Source organism: Chelonia mydas, chromosome 14 (genome assembly GCF_015237465.2).
Source record: "Chelonia mydas isolate rCheMyd1 chromosome 14, rCheMyd1.pri.v2, whole genome shotgun sequence".
In the NCBI taxonomy this organism is placed as follows: domain Eukaryota; kingdom Metazoa; phylum Chordata; order Testudines; family Cheloniidae; genus Chelonia; species Chelonia mydas.
In genome coordinates, this window is record NC_051254.2 from 34,985,499 (window position 1) to 35,006,231 (window position 20,733).

Genomic DNA, 20,733 nt, shown 5'->3' on the forward strand with positions numbered 1-20,733 from the left:
AGGGAATGAGAAGGACAATGGTCAGGATTAGAGCAACAGAGGGAATTGCCCTGATTCCTCTTTCTCTAATATCTCATTATATGAATGTCAAAGGTGCACAGAACTCGTCACTTACAATGACTAGGTGTTGGTAGTGCTCCTAATCTCTGACAATCAATCAGTCATGTTATCGCACTATTGTAAATTGGGTCAGATCCTTTAAAGTCAATGGAGCGTCGTTACTTTACCCCATCTGAGGATTTGGCCCAAGATGTGTCTTGTTAAATGCAGCCTGATTCCCACGTAGACACACACAGCATTGTAAGTAGCAGCTCATCTCTGATTTCTCTACCCCAAGCTCTGTGCCTAGAGGGCCAGCTGCCTGCTTCCAAATTGACTTATGGCACCAACTCCCAGCTGCAGTTTGGCTGGTGTATAACAATGGACTAGCAGCATCCCTCCATCATCACTGTGTTGTATTGTTTACTCTGTGCGTGAGGTGCAGGGGTTGCCAGGACACTTGGGCTCTACTCTTGTCTCTGCCAGTGACCTGCTGTGTGACCTTGGGCCAGTCATTTCCCCTCTTTCTGCCTCAGTTTCCCCTCCCTCCATTTCTTTGCTGTGTCTACTAGGACTGTAAGGGCTTTTGGAGAGGGGACGTGGGGCAGATTTTTAAAGATATTGATGCACCTAGTGGGATTCTCAAAAGCATCAGGGCCCTCAACACCCCTTGAAATCAACGAGTTATAAGCTCCTAGGTGCTTCTGAAAATCCCACTAGGTGCCAGTGGAATCCCTGTGGAAACATAGCCCCATGTCTTGTTATGTGTAAGTTCTGCACACCCACTGACACCAAGTATACTCAGCCAGTAGCAATGTGAAGTTAGGACAGGAGCTCTGACTTCTATTCGCAGTGAGCTCCCGTATGTCCTTGAACGGGTCAGGATAGACAGGGTTTGTCTGCTTGGCTCAACTCTAACCCAGGGTTGAAAGGGGCTAGTCTGTATAAAACAGAGTCTGTGAGCTGTCAGCTTTACTGGTTATTCAGTTGTTACCTCCTCGCAACTAGCCCTTTGAAAGAGTAATCACACAGATGCAATAGAATAAATCTTTTGAAATTAAGGTTTATCAGGCAATATTAATGTTCTCCAATTTATTTGAAGTTTAAGGCTGATTGGAAATTTTCAGCTGTGTTCTTTTTAATCAAGACTGGGTTTTCAGCTAAACAACAACAAATCTCAGAATCTGTCTGCTTTTCTCCAAACATTTTTGGATTGTTCACTAAAGAAACTGAAAACTCAAAATCCAAACATTTTTGTTTTTTTGATTAAAAAAATCCACTTTTCAGCAGAAAGTTTTCATTTGCCAAAAACTGAGGCTGGGGGGGCGGGGGAATGGATTTGGGGTTTTCAGTGAAAAGTCAAAATTTTCCTGAAAGGTGGAAAAATTCCAATCAGCAATAGGCATCTGATTAATTTGAGAATAAAAGTCTTAACGAGTTCAGATTGTAATTCATATTTATCCTCTTAATTTTCACTGTATGTTCATCCCCAAACCTATTTAATTGAAAAAGCAAACTTACTGTGCTGATCTTTGTGGATTTTTTCCCAATGTATGATCCAATGAGACATCCAGCACTACGATTCTTTGGTCAATATCTATCTATGTACCAGAATCTGGAAGCGAAAAGCACATGCATCTGAGAATTCTTTCCCCCTTCATTTTGAGACTGCACTGCCAGAACTAGACTCATTCCTGTTGCTCTCTGCAGATGAGCTGTGTGTAGCTGGCGTTGAGCATCACTGGCATTAAAGGACTGATGCTGCAGGAAGGTAATTTATTCATGTCTATTTCCTAAGAGCGGGTGGGACTCACTCCCTGGAGCCCTGCACAGCTCAGCAGCAGAGGCCCAGAGGCAAGTGCAGAGATGCCTAGCTGATGAAGGCAAAAGAGCCATTCTGTCCCTCCAGTCTGACCCTCACATAGCATGGAGCCTATGATCTCCCCCAGCATTCCCTGATTCCAGCCCAGCTTCTGTGTTATCTGTGGGCCAGGATCACAAACATGGAGACAGTCACCTATGGGGATTCATCAATGCTCCGAAATGAGCTCAGTGCCTAAGTCCCATGGTCATTCAGTGGGAGTGAGGAACGTAACCTGCTTAGATGCTATTCTACATCCCAATAGGCAGCTGTCATAAATCTAAAGGGAAGGGTCAACACCTTTAAAATCCCTCCTGGCCAGAGGAAAAATCCTTTCACCTGTAAAGGGTTAAGAAGCTAGGATAACCTCGCTGGCACCTGAGCAAAATGACCAATGAGGAATCATAGAATCATAGAATCACAGAATATCTGAGTTGGAAGGGACCTCTGGAGGTCATCTAGTCCAACCCCCTGCCCAGAGCAGGACCAGTCCCAACTAAATCATCCCAGCCAGAGCTTTGTCGAGCCTGACCTTAAAAACTTCTTAGGAAGGGGATTCCACCACCTCCCTAAGTAACGCATTCTACTGTTTCACCACGCTCCTAGTGAAAAAGTTTTTCCTAATATCCGACCTAAATTTCCCGCACTGCAACTTGAGACCATTACTCCTTGTCCTGTCATCTGCTATCACTGAGAATAGTCTAGATCCATCCTCTTTGGATCCACCTTTCAGGTAGTTAAAAGCAGCTATCAAATCCGCCCTCATTCTTCTCTTCCGCAGACTAAACAATCCCAGTTCCCTCAGCCTCTCCTCATAACTCATGTGTTCCAGACCCCTAATCATTTTTGTTGCCCTTCACTGGACTCTCTCCAATTTCTCCACATCCGTCTTGTAGTGTGGGGCCCAAAACTGGACACAGTACTCCAGATGAGGCCTCACCAATGTTGAATCGAGGGGAACGATCATGTCCCTCGATCTGCTGGCAATGCCACTACTTATACACCCCAAAATGCCATTGGCCTTCTTGGCAACAAGGGCACACTGTTGACTCATATCCAGCTTCTCGTCCACTGTCACCCCTAGGTCCTTCTCTGCAGAACTGCTGCCTAGCCATTCGGTACCTAGTCTGTAGTGGGGCATTGGATTCTTCCGTCCTAAGTGCAGGACTCTGCACTTGTCCTTGTTGAACCTCATCAGATTTCTTTTGACCAAAACCTCCAATTTGTCTAGGTCCCTCTGTATCCTATCCCTACCCTCCAGCATATCTACCACTCCTCCCAGTTTAGTGTCATCCGCAAACTTGCTGAGGGTGCAATCCACACCATCCTCCAGATCATTAATGAAGATATTGAACAAAACCGGCTCCAGGACTGACCCTTGGGACACTCCGCTAGATACCGGCTGCCAACTAGACATGGAGCCATTGATCACTACCCGTTGAGCCCGACAATCTAGCCAACTTTCTACCCACCTTGTGGTGCATCCATCCAGCCCATACTTCTTTAACTTGCTGACAAGAATACTGTGGGAGACCGTGTCAAAAGCTTTGCTAAAGTCAAGGAATAACATGTCCACTGCTTTCCCTTCATCCACAGAACCAGTTGTCTCATCATAGAAGGCAATTAGATTAGTCAGGCATGACTTTCCCTTGGTGAAACCATGCTGACTGTTCCTGATCATTTTCCTCTCGTCTAAGTGCTTCAGAATTGATTCCTTGAGGACCTGCTCCATGATTTTTCTGGGGACTGAGGTGAGGCTGACCGGCCTGTAGTTCCCCGGATCCTCCTTCTTCCCTTTTTTAAAGATGGGCACTACATTAGCCTTTTTCCAGTCTTCCGGGACTTCCCCCGATCGCCATGAGTTTTCAAAGATAATGGCCAATGGCTCTGCAATCACATCCGCCAATTCCTTTAGCACTCTCGGATGCAACGCATCCGGCCCCATGGACTTGTGCACGTCCTGTTTTTCTAAATAGTCTCGAACCACTTCTTCCTTCACAGAGGGCTGGCCACCTCCTCCCCATGCTGTGCTGCCCAGTGCAGCAGTCTGGGAGCTGACCTTGTTCGTGAAGACAGAGGGAAAAAAAGCATTGAGTACATTAGCTTTTCCCGCATCCTCTGTCACCAGGTTGCCTCCCTCATTCAGTAAGTGGCCCACACTTTCCTTGGCTTTCTTCTTGTTGCCAACATACCTGAAGAAACCCTTCTTGTTACTCTTAACATCCCTCGCTAGCTGCAACTCCAGGTGTGATTTAGCCTTCCTGATATCATTCCTACATGCCCGAGCAATATTTATATACTCCTCCCTGGTCATTTGTCCAATCTTACACTTCTTGTAAGCCTCTTTTTTGTGTTTAAGATCAGCAAGGATTTCACTGTTAAGCCAAGCTGGTCACCTGCCATATTTACTATTCTTTCTACATATCGGGATGGTTTGTCCCTGTAAGCACAATAAGGATTCTTTAAAATACAGCCAGCTCTCCTGGACTCCTTTCCCCCTCATGTTATTCTCCCAGGGGATCCTGCCCATCAGTTCCCGGAGGGAGTCAAAGACTGCATTTCTGAAGTCCAGGGGCCGTATTCTGCTGCTTTCCTTTCTTTCTTGTGTCAGGATCCTGAACTCGACCATCTCATGGTCACTGCCTCCCAGGTTCCCATCCACTTTTGCTTCCCGGTTTGTGAGCAGCAGGTCAAGAAGAGCTCCGCCCCTAGTTGGTTCCTCCAGCACTTGCACCAGGAAATTGTCCCCTACAGTTTCCAAAAACTTTCTGGATTGTCTGTGCACTGCTATTATTGCTCTCCCAGCAGATATCAGGATGATTGAAGTCGCCCATGAGAACCAGGGAGTGTGATCTAGTAGCTTCTGCGGGTTACTGGAAGAAAGCCTCGTCCACCTCATCCTCAGGAGACAAGATACTTTCAAAGCTGGAGGGGGGGAGAAACATAGGTTCTCTCGGTCTGTGTTGTTTTTGCCGGGACCAGAGCAGGAATGCAGGTCAGATCTCCTGTAAAGGGCTAATAAGCAATCCAGTTAGATATGCGTTAGATTCAGTTTTGTTTAAATGGCTGAGAAAATAAGCTGTGCTGAGTGGAATGTATATTCCTGTTTTTGTGTCTTTTTGTAACTTAAGGTTTTGCCTAGAGGGATTCTCTATGTTTTGAATCTGATTACCCTGTAAGGTATTTACCATCCTGATTTTACAGAGGTGATTCTTTTACTTTTTCTTCAGTTAAAATTCTTCTTTTAAGAACCTGATTGCTTTTTCATTGTTCTTAATATCCAAGGGTTTGGGTCTGTGTTCACCTATGCAAATTGGTGAGGATTTTTATCAAGCCTTCCCCAGGAAAGGGGGTGTAGGGTTTGGGGAGGATTTTGGCGGGAAAGACGTTTCCAAGTGGGCTTTTCCCGATTATATATTTGTTAGACGCTTGGTGGTGGCAGCGAAAAAGTCCAAGGGCAAAAGGTAAAATAGTTTGTACCTTGGGGAAGTTTTAACCTAAGCTGGTAAAAATAAGCTTAGTCGGTTTTTCATGCAGGTCCCCACATCTGTACCCGAGAGTTCAGAGTGGGGAAGGAACTTTGAAATGGTGGCAGAGCGGTGGGATTAACGTAAAATCATTTTGAGATTTTTTGAACCAGAAGCACAGATTTTTTAAAAGGAAATATTTTTTTTTCTTTGGGCTGTTGGAAAGCAGGTTTTAAGCTGAAAGCAGTTAGAGGTTTTTTTCTCTCTGCTTGGGGGCCAGAGCAGAGACAAAAGGGAATTGTCTTTTGTGACCTGGAGTTTTCTTTACCTAAAGGCAGGGTAGTAAACTTCCTGCATTGAAATTCACAAGTCTTCCTAGACCTGAAGTTGTTTTTTACCTAAGAGCAACTAGAGGGGTTTTCTGTCTATTTGCCTGGAGACAAAGGTATTAGGGTCTTTTTTAAGGGTTTTTCTGTAGGCTGACAATCACTATCAGACAACATAGGTATCTGGTTACAGCACAACATATATATATTTTTTTTTTTGACAAGCCAAGTTTTTTGTTTGTTTGTTTGTTTGTTTTATTTCTAACTCTCGGGTGTAAAGTTAGTTAAAAACAGAGAGGCAAACATGACAGAGCCCAAGGCAGAAACAGCCAAAGAAGCTACCCACAGGAGAGCTATGGAGTCAGCGAAAGAGGCAGAAAAACACCAAGAGGCTGCTCACGGGAGAGGAATGGAGGCAAAGGAAAAAGAAATGGAGGAGAAGGAAAAAGAGAGGAAGCATGCACTGGAGATGGAGAAGGCAAAGGCTGAGCAGAATCTACCGGATAACCCTAACCATCCTTCTCCAAGGATGTCCACAGCATAATCAATCCAGTGATATTGCTGAATATTTTCTCGCCTTTGAGAGACTGTGCACTCTCCTTAAAATTCCTGAAGCTCACAAGATGACCACATTGGTCGTAAAATTAACTGGATGAGTTCTGGACATATTCAATAAGATGCCTATTGATGAGGCTTCTGACTATAATAAGATCAAGGATTTGGTTTTAAAGCAATTTCAAATTACATCTGAAACGTACAGAGTAAAATTTCGAACCCTTAAGAGAGGGCCTGGACTAAGTAATGTGGCTTATCTAAACCAGATGAAGGATCTGTTAGAGAAATGGGTCCAAGGAAAGGGTGTCACTACCTTTGATGGAATGTGTGATTTGATAGCTCAGGAGCAATTCCTGAATATATCCAAGGAGGAAATAAAACAGTGTTTATGGGATAAGGAACTGGACTCAGCAGAAAGTCTTGTTTCTTATGCTGATCGATACGAGCAGTCCCAGACCACCAGAGAGGTGGGGCAAGCCGCAACAAAATGGGTGGAGGGAGGAGAGAGGAACAACCCTGGTCGCAGTTGGAGCGGATACCAGAAGGGACAACCTCAGACCACACCCTACTACCGAAGGCAGCCCAAGGCCCCAACTACACACCAAGGAATACTCCAGACACCTTATCATCCTGCCACACCGTTCTCCAGCAACCCACCTCACCCCAGTGACCCGTCAGCTGGACGATGTTTTAAATGTAACGAGCCGGGGCATGTAAAGGCCAACTGCCCCAAGAACCCCAAGAGATTACAGTTCATTGCACCGGAATCACACCAGAGGTCCTCAGGCCCAGATACCTCCCAGATACCCTTGGAGCGGAGGGAAACTGTGAGTGTGGGCGGGAAGAAGGTCACCGCTTGGAGGGACACCAGAGCACAAATGTCAGCTATCCATGCTTCCTTAGTGGACCCCAATTTAATTGACCCAGAGATCCAAGTGACAATTCAACCCCTCGAGTCAAACTCTTTCAATGTGCCTACAGCCAAGTTCCCTGTCCAGTACAAGGGCTGGTCAGGAACGTGGACTTTTGCAGTCTATGATGATTATCCCATCCCCGCGCTGTTGGGGGAAGACTTGGCCAATCATGTGAAGTGGGCCAAGAGAGTGGGAATGGTCATCTGCAGCCAGGCTAAGCAAGCTGTCCCGCCTAGCTCTGTTCCGGAAACTTCTACCAGGACCCGGTCAGAGGTGATGGACCCGGACCGCATGCCAACATCTGCAACAGCAGTAGTGGATCCAGTCCCAGAGACCCAGACAGAGCCAGTCCCAGAACCGGAACCGGCAGCAGCCAATAACGCTACACAAGAGGCTCAGCCGAAGCCTGAAACCCAACGTAGTGCACCAGAGGAGAGCGGTTCACAGTCAACGGAAACAGCCCCGTCCCCTACATTGGTTCGAGAGGGACAAAGCATAGGTCCACAATCCAATGAGCAACTGATGTTTCCAGCATCAAGGGAACAGTTCCAGACCGAACAGGAAGTAGATGAAAGCCTCCAGAGAGCTTCGACGGCGGCACTGAGCAACCCACCGCCTCTCAGCTCTTCTGATCGATCCAGGTTTGTTGTAGAAAGAGGACTTTTCTACAAGGAAACTCTTTCTGGTGGACCCCAGGAAGACAGGCATCCTCAGAGACAGTTGGTAGTTCCAACTAAGTACCGGGTCAAGCTCTTGAGCTTAGCCCACGATCATCCTAGTGGCCATGCTGGGGTGAACAGGACCAAAGGGCACTGTTCCACTGGGAGGGAATGGGAAAGGATGTTTCTACCTATGTCTGGTCTTGTGAGGTATGCCAAAGAGTGGGAAAACCCCAAGACCAGGTCAAAGCCCCTCTCCAGCCACTCCCCATCATTGAAGTTCCATTTCAGCAAGTAGCTGTGGATATTCTGTATCCTTTTCCTATAAAGATACCCAGAGGAAAGCAGTACACCCTGACTTTCAAGGATTTTGCCATCCAATGGCTGGAAGCACTAGCTGTAAACAACACCAGGGCTAAAAGTGTGTGCCAGGCACTAGCAGACATTTTTGCCAGTGTAGGTTGGCACTCCGACATCCTCACAGATGCAGGGACTAATTTCCTGGCAGGAACTATGGAAAACCTTTGGGAAGCTCATGGGGTAAATCACTTGGTTGCCACTCCTTACCACCATCAAACAAATGGCCTGGTGGAGAAATTTAATGGGACTTTGGGGGCCATGATACGTAAATTTGTAAATGAGCACTCCAGTGATTGGGACCTAGTGTTGCAGCAGTTGCTCTTTGCCTACAGAGCTGTACCACATCCCATTTTAGGGTTTTCACCATTTGAACTTGTATATGGCCACGAGGTGATGGATCCGGACCCCAGGCCAACGTCTGCAACAGCAGTAGTGGATCCAGTCCCAGAGACCCAGACGGAGCCAGTCCCAGAACCTGATTGATTTTCAGTGTCCTAAAGACAAAGGGTCTGGTGTGTGCTCACATTGCTAACCAATTGGTTGGTATATTATTCTCAAGCCTCCCCAGGAAAGCGGGGTGAAAGAGTTTGGGGGGATATTTTCTGGGGATCGGGATTCCAAGTGACCCTTCCCTGAATTTTTGTATACATCACTTGGTGGTGGCAGCAATACCGTCCAAGAACAAGGGAAGGAATTTGTGCCTTGGGGAAGTTTTAACCTAAGCTGGTAGAATATAAGCTTAGGGGGTCTTTCATGTGGGTCCCCAAATCTGTACCACAGAGTTCAGAGTGGGTGGGGGAGGGAACCCTGACAAGTAGTCAGACTCCACGGCGGCCAGAAGGAAACATTCAGAGGCCCCAAGGAAGAGCAAGAAATCCATTTGTACAACACAGCACATATAGGAAATGTTCTTGTCCTCTGAGAGGAAGTTCACCAGCATCTTGGGCACAGTGACCGAGGTGTAGCAGGATAAGACCCAGAGAAAGAAATACATGGGGTTGTGAAAGGCTGGGTCCATGGTGATGGTGATGAGAAGGATGTTCCCAGTCAGGGTAATGGTGTAAAATAACAGATAGATGGAGAACAGAGGTACCCCCAGCTCGCGGTGGTTGGACAATCCCAGTAGAGTGAATTCAGTCACCACAGTGAGGTTCTCCCTTCTTGATTCTTCTGCATATTTCCTCTGTGGGGGGACAATAAATATCTAGATAACATGTGAAGGAATGACCCATTTCAGGAACTAAGGAGGAGATGTTCAAAGGCACACATGGAAGTTATGGATTCAATGCCCAAGGACATTCAATAGCAGTTGTGGCCCACATCCCCAAAGGTATGTGAGTGGCTAACTCCCATCAATTTCTAGGGGGGTTAGGCACCTAAAGATTTTAAAGTGTCTGGGAGCCTGAATGCCACATGTGCCTTTGAAAATCTTCCCCAAAAGTCATAGGGTCCCCAAAAGTCTTCATGTCACCAAGTTCAAATCTCATGGAGGGTCCTTCCAAAATCCCAGGGATTTTGGAAGGACCCTCCATGAGATTTGAACTTGGGCAGTCAGGACTGCTTGGAAAGGGCCACTCAGTTAGACAGATAGACTCATAGATAGACCAATAGAAAGACAGACAGACACATAGGCAGACCAGTAGAAATACAGATAGACCAATAGACAGATAGACCAGTAGACCAATGGGTAGATTTCACTTGGGTCCAAGTTACTTGTTTAAATTCTATCCTCTTTCACATTCCTTTAACCATCCCACCTTCCCTCCCTCTCCAATAAGGATGCACAGTTTCTGACTTGTAATTCATAAGGAACAGATTGACTACACTATGTTCTAACTGACACACTATGCAGGTCCCCAGGTGGTGCAGATCAGCAAAGCTGCTTTGAAGTAAATGGAGCTAAGGCATTGCTCTTATTCTAATTTGTAATAAATACATTATAATAATAATAATAATAATAATAATTAATAATAAGCCAATTCTTTGATCCCTTTATGCTAGACTTACTGATTGTCATTTGAATTGTTCCATGAGCAATTCCACAGAAACCATTGTGATAGTTTACAGAACAAGGTCCCGTTCAAAATGAGGGTATCACAATCTGTCACCTCTGAACAACTAACATCAGTTGTGTCAGCCTCACTGACTCTGGCTGAGGCAGGTCAGTATTTACCCCATTTCTGCAGGTGGGGAAACTGAGGCACAGAGCGGCTAGACATGATTCTCTTCTAAGGTTGCACAGTTAACGTGTGGCAGGGGCAGAAAGAGATTCCAGATCTCATAAATCACCCTTGTCTAAGCACAGAACTGCCCCTGAATATTCCCTATAGATGTGAGAGTATACACCTCTGCAAAAAATCAAATATATGATTAATCAAATGACTGAGATGGGGGTCATGTATCTATACAGAGAGATAGACAGACAAACAGTTCATTTCATGCACCCACCAACCATCAATGCAGTCCCATTGTTTGCAGTCTCAAGCTGCGCCATTCTAAAGACACCACTAAAGGCTGCATGAATACGGAGGTTGCAGAGACCAGAGCCTTGACAGCTTGGATTTGGTGAATAATAATTGTTAGTTTATGTTAATAATTCAGACCCCAGAAGGGGAGAGTAATTCCAATGCACCAATTGTAAGGCTTCCTTTGACTGGGAAAGGAGAGAAATGGAGACAGTGTCAGGGTCTGACACCAGTTTGTTGTTAGCCTTCAGCCCTAGGCATAACCCTAACCCATATTCAACAGGGACTTCAGCATGAGTTTACCTTTCAACCTTCAGTGGGGCCACTCATATGATTAAAGTTAAGAATGTGCTGAAGTGGCTGTGGAATCAGGGTCTTTGTACAGAATATTCAAAGGGAGTGAGTTTTAAATTCATACTCATGAGTGTTTGGAGCAGATCCTCAGCTGGTGAAAATTCTCAGAGATCTATTGACTTCAATGGAGCTATGACAATTTAAACCATCTGAGGATTGGCTCCTTGATTTTTAAGGATCCCCAGTGTGATACTTTCATTTGTTCACAGAAGCAAAAGAGAGCATGTTAAAAATGTATCTTGTCAAAACAGCTCAAAGGTCAAACACCGAGTATTTTAGGACGAACTGTTCGTAAATAACAGCTAGAATAAGAGAGAGCCATAAAAATCTTTGTTAAATAATGTTTAAAAAGGAGTCCTTATGAGAAAATCATGATCTGGACATAGACAATCGTTAACAGGAAAAGAAGCACAATAATTTGTAGAATAATTTCCATAGATTATTCATTGTCTAGCTAGCTAACATAATTCACAATCAAATAGAAATCTATCATTATGATGAAATGAGGTTGTGTGTTAGGACAAGGAATGGTCCTGTCTGTCTGTCTCTCTATCTAATCACATACTCTGCTTTTCTCTTCATATATGTAGTGTATACAACCATGCACAAAGATGATATTCTAATACTAATAACTGGCCAGCTTCTGAGATCCTTTCTCAGTTTGGATGTGAGTAGATCGACACGGGAAGGCGTATGGAACACCAGATCAGTGCAAGTGATGGCCCTTTTCCACTCACACCAAGGTTAGAACAAAATGACCCCAGACAAGAAGCTTACACCAGTGTTCATGTCACTACTGAGTGCTGCCCAGTGACTTTGGGCCAGAACCGCATCAGTAGTAAACGTGTGATGTCATTGGGTCTACTCTGCATTGGTGCTGGTCTAGCTGAGTTGGGAAATCTGACCCTGACCTCTCTGTCACACTCACTGTCTTCAGGGTGCTGTCAGCCAAATCTGAATCCTTGTGTATATAGGCTATTGGCCTTGTGTATATAGGCCAAATCCTGATCTCCTTGAAGTGATGGGCTAAACCCTAGTGGCTTCCATGGAATACAAATCTGACCTCATTATCCTGTGTCAGGTTTTCTTTAGGAAACTCTGGAAAAAGTTTCTCTTCAAAACACCCTTTTCACCATAGCAAGAATGACACCGTTTTTACATATTCAATAGGTAAAAATAATAGAAAAGATGCCTACCTGAGATTGTTATTTCTCTAACATCATTAATAATACAATAATACCCCAACAGTCGATACATAATCATTTCATCAGGAACTCAGCCAAGCAGAAACCTCTTTTGCACCCTTTTATCATTGTGGGGAGCAAACCTTCAGCTCGCTCAGAAAACCCCATCAAAGAGATGACATAGTGGCACTTCCAAGAGAGGACAAACATTGAAAATCCTGTCAAACCAGACACTCACCATCTCCCCAGGCTTTCCCACCTCCACAACTTCCTGGAACAAAGAAACAAAACAAGCCACCAACCAACCAGTTAAGCCAAAAATAATGCAAAAAATCTGACAAACAAACAAACAAACAAAAAGCACAAAGAACAAATGCATTGATACCTCAATCAGAGATTTTATCCCCAGAAACAAGAAGAGCCAGAGATCTCACTATGGACTTTGCTTTGGCTACTGATTTTATGGGCAAGGTGCTCAGATAGTATGGTGATGGGTAGCAGTATATGATAGATAGATTCCGATCTTATTTACATTGGTCTAAACCTATAGTAACTCCATTTTTCTGAGTCCTGTTTGTCTGGATTTTTCCTAGTGTAAATACCCAATTCTGCATAAGCAGATTGCACAGTATTTTCTCATGCAGGCGATAATGTCATCAGCTGATTATATTTATAAAGAAACACAGCATGAAATTGTTACTGAAGAAGAAATAAGGACATTTTATTCTTAGAGAATAACCTCCAAACTATCAGTTTACTCAGTGCACCTTTGAGCTCCTTGTTCCTCATGCCGTAGATGATCGGATTCATCATTGGTGGCAACACAGAATAGAGAACAGCCACCAGACCTGAGGTTGAGCTGGAAGTGGGTTTCAAGTAGGCAAAGATCCCCGTGCAAATAAACAAGGAGACCACAATGAGGTGAGGGAGGCAGGTGGAGAAGGCTTTATGCCTGCCCTGCTCAGAGGGGATTCTCAGCACTGTGGTGAAGATCTGAACATACGACACAATTATGAAAATAAAGCAGCTTGAGGCTAAGCACACACTAAAGATGAGAAACCCAACTTCACTGAGGTCTGAATCAGAGCAAGCGAGCTTGAGTAGCTGGGGGACTTCACAGAAGAACTGATCCACCATGTTGCCTCCACAGAAGGATATTGCAAAGGTGTTTCCAGTGTGCACTGCAGAGTAGAGAAGAACACTGATCAAGGCACTGGCTGCCATTTGGACACAAGCTCTTCTGTTCATCACTGTCTCATAGTGCAGTGGTTGGCAGATGGCAGTGTATCGGTCGTACGCCATGATGGTCAGTGTAGCAAAATCTGCTGAAGTGAAGAAGACGACAAGAAAGACTTGGGCAACACATCCAGAATAAGAAATAGATCTTGTGTTCATGAGGGAGTTGGCCATGGATTTGGGGATGGTGGCAGAGATGGAGCCAAGGTCTAGGATGGACAGATTCATCAAGAAGAAGTACATGGGGGTGTGAAGCTGGCAGTCAAGGGCTATGGCTGTGACGATGAGAAGGTTCGGCAGCAGGGATATCAGGTAAAGCACTAGAAACACCACAAAGTGTAAAATCTGCAGTTCTGGAACATCAGAGAACCCCAGGAGAAGGAATTCGGTCATGGTGGTTTGGTTGGACATTTTCTTCCTCAGTACACTGTGTGACGGCTGAAGAGGGAATGAGAAGGACAATGGTCAGGATTAGAGCAACAGAGGGAATTCCCCGATTCCTCTTTCTCTAATATCTCATTATATGAATGTCAAACGTACACAGAACTCGTCACTTACAATGAGTAGGTGGTGGTAGTGCTCCTCACCTTTGACAATCAGTCAGTCATGTTATCACACTATTGTAAATTGGGTCAGATCCTTTAAAGTCAATGGAGCTTCGTTACTTGACCCCATCTGAGGATTTGGCCCAAGATGTGTCTTGTTAAATGCAGCCTGATTCCCACGTACACTCACCCAGCATCATAAGTAGCAGCTCATCCCTGATTTTTCTACCCCAAGCTCTCTGCCTAGAGGGCCAGCTGCCTGCTTCCAAACTGATTTATGGCACCAACTCCCAGCTGCACTTTGGCCTGTGTGTTACAATGGATTAGCAGCATCCCTCCGTCATCACTATGTTGTATCATTTACTCTGTGCTGTGCGGTGCAGAGGTCCCCAGAACACTTGCGCTCTACTCCTGTCTCTACCAGTGACCTGCTGTGTGACCTTGGGCCAGTCATTACCCCGCTTTCTGCCTCAGTTTCCCATCCCTCCCTTTCTCTGCCATGTCTACTAGGACTGTAAGGGCTTTTGGAGAGGGGACGTGAGGCAGATTTTTTAAGGTATTGATGCACCTAGTGGGATTCTCAAAAGCATCAGGGCCCTCAACACCCCTTGAAATCAAAGAGTTATAAGCTCCTAGGTGCTTCTGAAAGTCCCACTAGGTGCCAAAATACCTTTGGAAACATAGCCCCATGTCTTGTTATGTGTAAGTTCTGCACACCCATTGACACCAAGTATACTCAGCCAGCAGCGGTGTGAAGCTAGGACAGGAGCTCTGACTTCTATTCGCAATGAGCTCCCGTATGTTCTTGAACGGGTCAGGATAGACAGGGTTTGTCTGCTTGGCTCAACTCTAACCCAGGGTTGAAAGGGGCTAGTCTGTATAAAACAGAGTCTGTGAGCTGTCAGCTTTACTGGTTATTCAGTTGTTACCTCCTCGCAACTATCCCTTTGAAAGAGTAATCACACAGATGCAATAGAATAAATGGTTTGAAATTAAGGGTTTATCAGGCAATATTAATGTTCTCCAATTTATTTGAAGTTTAAGGCTGGTTGGAAATTTTCAGCTCTGTTCTTTTAATCGAGACTGGGTTTTCAGCTAAACAACAACAAATCTCAGAATCTGTCTGCTTTTCTCCAAACATTTTTGGATTGTTCAGTAAAGAAACTGAAAACTCAAAACCCAAACATTTTTGTTTTTTTGATTAAAAAAATCCACTTTTCAGCAGAAAGTTTTCATTTGCAAAAACTGAGGGGGGGGGGAATGGATTTGGGGTTTTCAGTGAAAAGTCAAAATTTTCCTGAAGGGTGGAAAAATTTAATCAGCAGTAAGCATCTGATTAATTTGAGAGTAAAAGTCTTCACGAGTTCAGATTGTAATTCATATTTATCCTCTTAATTTTCCCTGTATGTTCATCCCCAAACCTAGTTAATTGAAAAAGCAAACTTACTGTGCTGATCTTTGTGGATTTTTCCCCAATGCATGATCCAATCAGTCATCCAGAACTACGATTCTTTGGTCAATATCTATCTATGTACCAGAATCTGGAAGCGAAAAGCACATGCATCTGAGAATTCTTTCCCCCTTCATTTTGAGACTGCACTGCCAGAACTAGACTCATTCCTGTTGCTCTCTGCAGATGAGCTGTGTGTAGCTGGCATTGAGCATCACTGGCATTAAAGGACTGATGCTGCAGGAAGGTAATTTATTCATGTCTATTTCCTAAGGGCGGGTGGGACTCACTCCCTGGAGCTCTGCACAGCTCAGCAGCAGAGGCCCAGAGGCAAGTGCAGAGATGCCTAGCTGATGAAGCCAAGAGAGCCATTCTGTCCCTCCAGTCTGACCCTCACATAGCATGGGGCCTATGATCTCCCCCAGCATTCCCTGATTCCAGCCCAGCAGCTGTGTTATCTCTGGGCCAGGATCACAAAGATGGAGACAGGCACCAGTGGGGATTTATCAATGCTCCGAAATGAGCTCGGTGCCTAAGTCCCATGGTCATTCAGTGGGAGTAAGGAGTGTAACCTGCTTAGATGCTATTGTAAATCCCAATAGGTAGCTATCTCCTTCTTTAGGTACCTAAACCCCTTTGTAATCCTGGCCCTGTCTCTCTCATTAACTTCCAAGGCCTGGGCTTCTCCTGAATTTCAGAAAATCGTGCCTGGGACTGGCAAAGGAGCAGTGTCATGGAAAAATTAACCATGCAGTGTGTTTGGATCAGAACAAAGCCTGAGGTCCACTGCTGGGAGCCCCAGGCCCTTTAAATCGCCAGCCTGGGGAAGCCGGTCCGGTCCGGTGTACGGGCTCTTGCTGGTATGCCGGACCGGACTGGCTTACTTTCACCTCTGACAGCCAGGCATCTAGAGAAAGGAGCTCAAGATGCTAAGAATTCCTGTGATCTAAGCCCAGCTATGCAGCTATGTTACCTCAACTCTCTGTGCCTCTCTTTACCAAAATCTGGGGGATAATCATTGAGACTGGATCAAAAATTCAAAAAGAAACTTTTGGTTAGAGATGATCCATGATTCACCCAATGAACCCATCGTACCCTAGACCAGTGGTTCTCAAACTTTTGTACTGCTGACCCCTTTCAACTAGCAAGTCTCTGAGTATGACCCCCACCCCCTTAGAAATTAAAAACACTTTTTTATAGATTTAACACCATTATAAATGCTGGATGCAAAGCAGGGTTTGGGGTGCAGGCTGACAGCTCGCGACCCCGCATGTAATAACTTCGTGACTCCCTGAGGGGTCTTAACCCCCAGTTTGACAACCCCTGCTCTAGACCCTGAGTGTTTCCCTCCCTCTCCCTCACTCAGCCCAGACCCCCAAGCAAACACCCACAGCCCTTAATCTTCTCCCACCCCTCTCACAACCCCCACCCCACAGACCCTCTCAGCCCTTGTTCTTTGAGATTTCCCCCTTCCATGGCCAAGAGCCAATTCCCCACCCAGAGTTCCTGACTCAGCTTCCTCAGAGATCCCTGTTTAACCCCTCTGCCCACCAGTCCCCTCTTCTACCACCAGTCCTCTTCTCTGCTCAGCCCCACTCCCCTGACATGGCCCCAGGCCCAGGGAACAACACTCACCCCTGGCTCCAAATACCTGCCCATTCTCTCCTCCTTCTCCCCATTGGCAAGCCCTGGACACCACTTCCTTCCTTCCCCACTCTCCTCCTTCCTCTGCCTGGCCCAGCCGCTTTTCTGAACAGTATTTTCAGGGTGGCCTCTGCCCAGTGCCAACCAGCACACAGCTAAGCTGGGGAACTCACTGCCACAAGGGATTGCTGAGATAAAATGACCAGCGGAGTGAGACACTGGCATGGATCACCAGAGCCTTCATGGTTACATTAGATCAGAGAATGAATTAAACTGCCATGGTGTAGGTCTCCAGCCAGCCATTAACTCACAGGGAACATCCCTGACATGGAGGTCAGTGCAGAATTGTCCACTGGGGGGGTTCCTCTCCCTCCCTCTTCAGCAGCTGGTGCTGGTCCCTCCAAGAGTCACAGCTCTGAGCCAACCTGTTCCCTGGAGCCTGTGGAAAGAGGCACATTTCATCCCATAAAGCTCTGCAGATTCTCAGGGCTGGATTCAGACACTCCAGGGGCATGCATGGGGTGGGGGGAGGCTTCAAAGAGAGGCTGGGCCAATGGCATGGAACCCTGCTCTGTCCCAGAAGAGGAGCCGGTGACTCTCCCCCAATCCCTTGGGATCGGCTACGTGCCCACAGACAGGCAGGGGGCAGTCATGGTCCCCCCAGTCCTTACCTCCGCAGCCAGGGTATGTGCTTGGGTGAGGGGGTCGGGACTGCTGTGCTCTTCCCCTCCCCCTGCATAGAGAGCCCCCTGCTGGGGTGGGGTTGGTGGGGTGCTCCAGAGCAGTGGGGCTGGGAGTTCAAACCCCATGGAGATGCCTGGGGCAGTTCCCCTCTCCCAGAGCCATTATCTCAGGCTTTCTTCGGACTCAGACAGACAATGCTGCAGCTGCTGCATTGTGGACAGATCTCCTCATCCCACCCTGATTGTTCCAGGCTGTGGGTGACGCAGCATCCGTTGCTGGCCCCAGTCACACCCAGGGCACTGGACACCCCCACCCCAGCATGCCCTGCTCCTGGTACCGAGTCATGCCGTACTTGACGTGGTACAGCAGGCACTCTGGTATCAGGGGGTTCTCCTTGAGATTCACCAGGTGCGGGGTTTGCAGCAGGGGGCAGAGGGATAGAAAAGTGGGGAAGGAGACACTATGGTCAGTGGGGGGCTGGAGGGCAGAGCACCCCATAAAGAGGGGCCATGCCCCAGGGGATTCTGGGATTGAGGGTCCCAACATCTCATAGACAAGGGCTGTGCCCCAGGGGATTTGGGATTGAAGGGCCCAGGACCACACAGAAAAGGGCCACACCTCAGCAGGGGCTGGAGTCAAAGGACTTGAATCTCCTCTTCCTGAGACCAGACAAACTCCATTGGAACACCATGGACTTACCCTGGGGTGAGGGAGGGAGAAATCAGCCCCATTGAGTCCAATGCAGTTACTCCTGATTTACATCAGCGTGAGTGAGAAGGAATCAGCCCCATCGACTGGAAAGAAGTGACTTCTAACTTTTCTTAACGTTGATGTGTTTTGGTGCTCATTTATTGTGCCCAGACAGAGATCAAACCAGGGCTCAGATCCTCAGAGCAGGGAGCATTTCCAGTATTCAAGGGCCACTCACCAGTTCTTTGGAGGAAATAAAGCGATAGTGTTATTAGCCAAAGGGTTTAGCTCTCAGTTAGGCCTGTCAGCCTTGGAAGTGCTTGGAATCGCGCCAAATGGATTACGCTGTGCACGTGTATGGAGAGAGGATGAGCTGGTTGACAGCTACCTCTGGCTCACCGGCTGTGAGTCCTTGAAGGGGGAATGTCCAGTAGTGGCTGACAAACCCGCATGCCATCTGGGCACTTTGAGTTCAGATCTAACCCTGAGCTGAAATCTGAATCTAAGAATAAGGAGGTACCTGGCTCTGCCTGAGGGTTTCGAATTGTGGGGAAATGTCACCTGGACACCACAGGATATTTACAAGGTGATGAACCAATTTTTGAAATGCACTTACCTGCTGGGAGGGGAGGATGATGGGGGTGGGAACTGGGGAGAAGGCTTTTTGGGGCAGCGAGGGGAGGGGTGATTATGGAGTAGGGGACAGAAAGGGTGGGTGGGTAGGAGATGAGTTGGGGGTCAGGAGATGAGGAGGGGTGGGACACTGGGAAGAGGGGACATGGGGGTGAGCGATAGGGGGCCTGGGAGAACAGAAGGGTGTGATGTCCTGTCTCTTTCAATGTTCAGGGGGCTCTATGCTCTCAGAACATAAGACAATAAGAACGGCCATACTGGGTCAGGCCAAAGGTCCATCAAGCGCAGTATCCTGTCCTCTGACAGTGACCAATGGTAGGTCCCCCAAAGGGAATGAACAGACAGGTTATCGTCAAGTGATCCATGCCCTGTCACTCAGTCCCAGCTTCTGGCAAACAGAGGCTAGGGACACCATTCCTGCCCATCCTGGCTAATAGCCATTGATGGACCTATCTTCCATGACTCTATCTAGCTCCCTTTTGAACCCTGTTATAGTATTGGCCTTCACAACACCCTCTGGCAAGGAGTTCCAGAGGTTGACAGTACGTTACATGAAAAAATACTTTCTTGTGTTTGTTTTAAACCTGCTACCTATTCATTTGATTTGGTGGCCCCTTGTTTTTGTATTATGAGACGGAGTAAATAACACTTCCTTATTTACTTTCTCTATACCACGCATGATTTTATAGACCTCTATCATATCCCCCCTTATTTGCCTCTTTTCCAAGATGAAAAGTCCCAGTCTTATTAATCTCACCTCACACGGAAGCCATTCTACACCCCTAATAATTTTGGTTGCCCCTTTCTGAACCTTTTCCAGTTCCAATATATCTTTTCTGAGATGGGGTGACCACATCAGCACACAGGATTCAAGGTGTAGTCATACCATGGATTTACGTAGAGGCAATATGATATTTTCTGTCTTATTATCTATCCCTTTCTTGATGATTCCCAAACATTCTGTTTGCTTTTTTGACTGCCGCTGCACATTGAGTGGATGATTTCAGAGAACTATCCACAATGACTCCAAGATCTCTTTTTTGAGCGGTAACAGCTAATTTAGACCCCATCATTGTATACGTATAGTTAGGATTATGTTTTCCAATGTGCATTACTTTGCATGTATCAACATCAAATTTCATTGGTCATTTTGTTACCCAGTCACCCAGTTTTGAGAGATCCTTTTGTAGCTCTTCACAGTCTGCCTGGGACTTAACTCTCTTCAGTAGTTTTGTATCATCTGCAAATTTTGCCACCTCACTGTTTACCCCTTTTTCCAGATCATTTATGAATATGTAAAATAGGACTGGGCCCAGAACAGATCCCGGGGAGACACCACTATTTACCTCTCTCCATTCTGAAAACTAACCATTTATTCCTACCCTTTGTTTCCTATCTTTTAACTAGTTAACAATCCATGAGAGAGCTTTCCCTCTTATCCCATGACTGCTTATTTTGCTTAAGAGCCTTTGGTGAGGGACCTTGTCAAAGGCTTTCTCAAAATCTAAATACACTATATCCACTGGATCTTCTTTGTCCGCATGCTTGTTGACCCCCTCAAAGAATTCTAGTAGATTGGTGAGGCGTGATTTCCCGTTACAAAACCATGTTGACTATTTCCCAACAAATTATGTTCATCTATGTGTCTCACAATTTTGTTCTTTAAG

The 20,733-nt window shown here is 46.2% G+C and overlaps 1 protein-coding gene across 1 annotated transcript; it reads right to left on the reverse strand.

Moving 5' to 3' along the window:
* Positions 1-12,279: 12,279 nt before the first annotated feature.
* On the reverse strand, positions 12,280-13,864 carry LOC119567611 (olfactory receptor 14A16-like). The gene has a single exon (XM_037914173.2). The coding sequence runs from the start codon at positions 13,829-13,831 to the stop codon at positions 12,881-12,883; it is 951 nt and encodes a 316-aa protein (XP_037770101.1). The 5' UTR covers positions 13,832-13,864; the 3' UTR covers positions 12,280-12,880.
* Positions 13,865-20,733: the final 6,869 nt, after the last annotated feature.

What these genes read in the sequence shown, in the direction of transcription:
- LOC119567611 (XM_037914173.2), bottom strand. Translation starts at nt 13,831, where the DNA reads ATGTCCAACCAAACCACCATGACCGAATTCCTTCTCCTGGGGTTCTCT.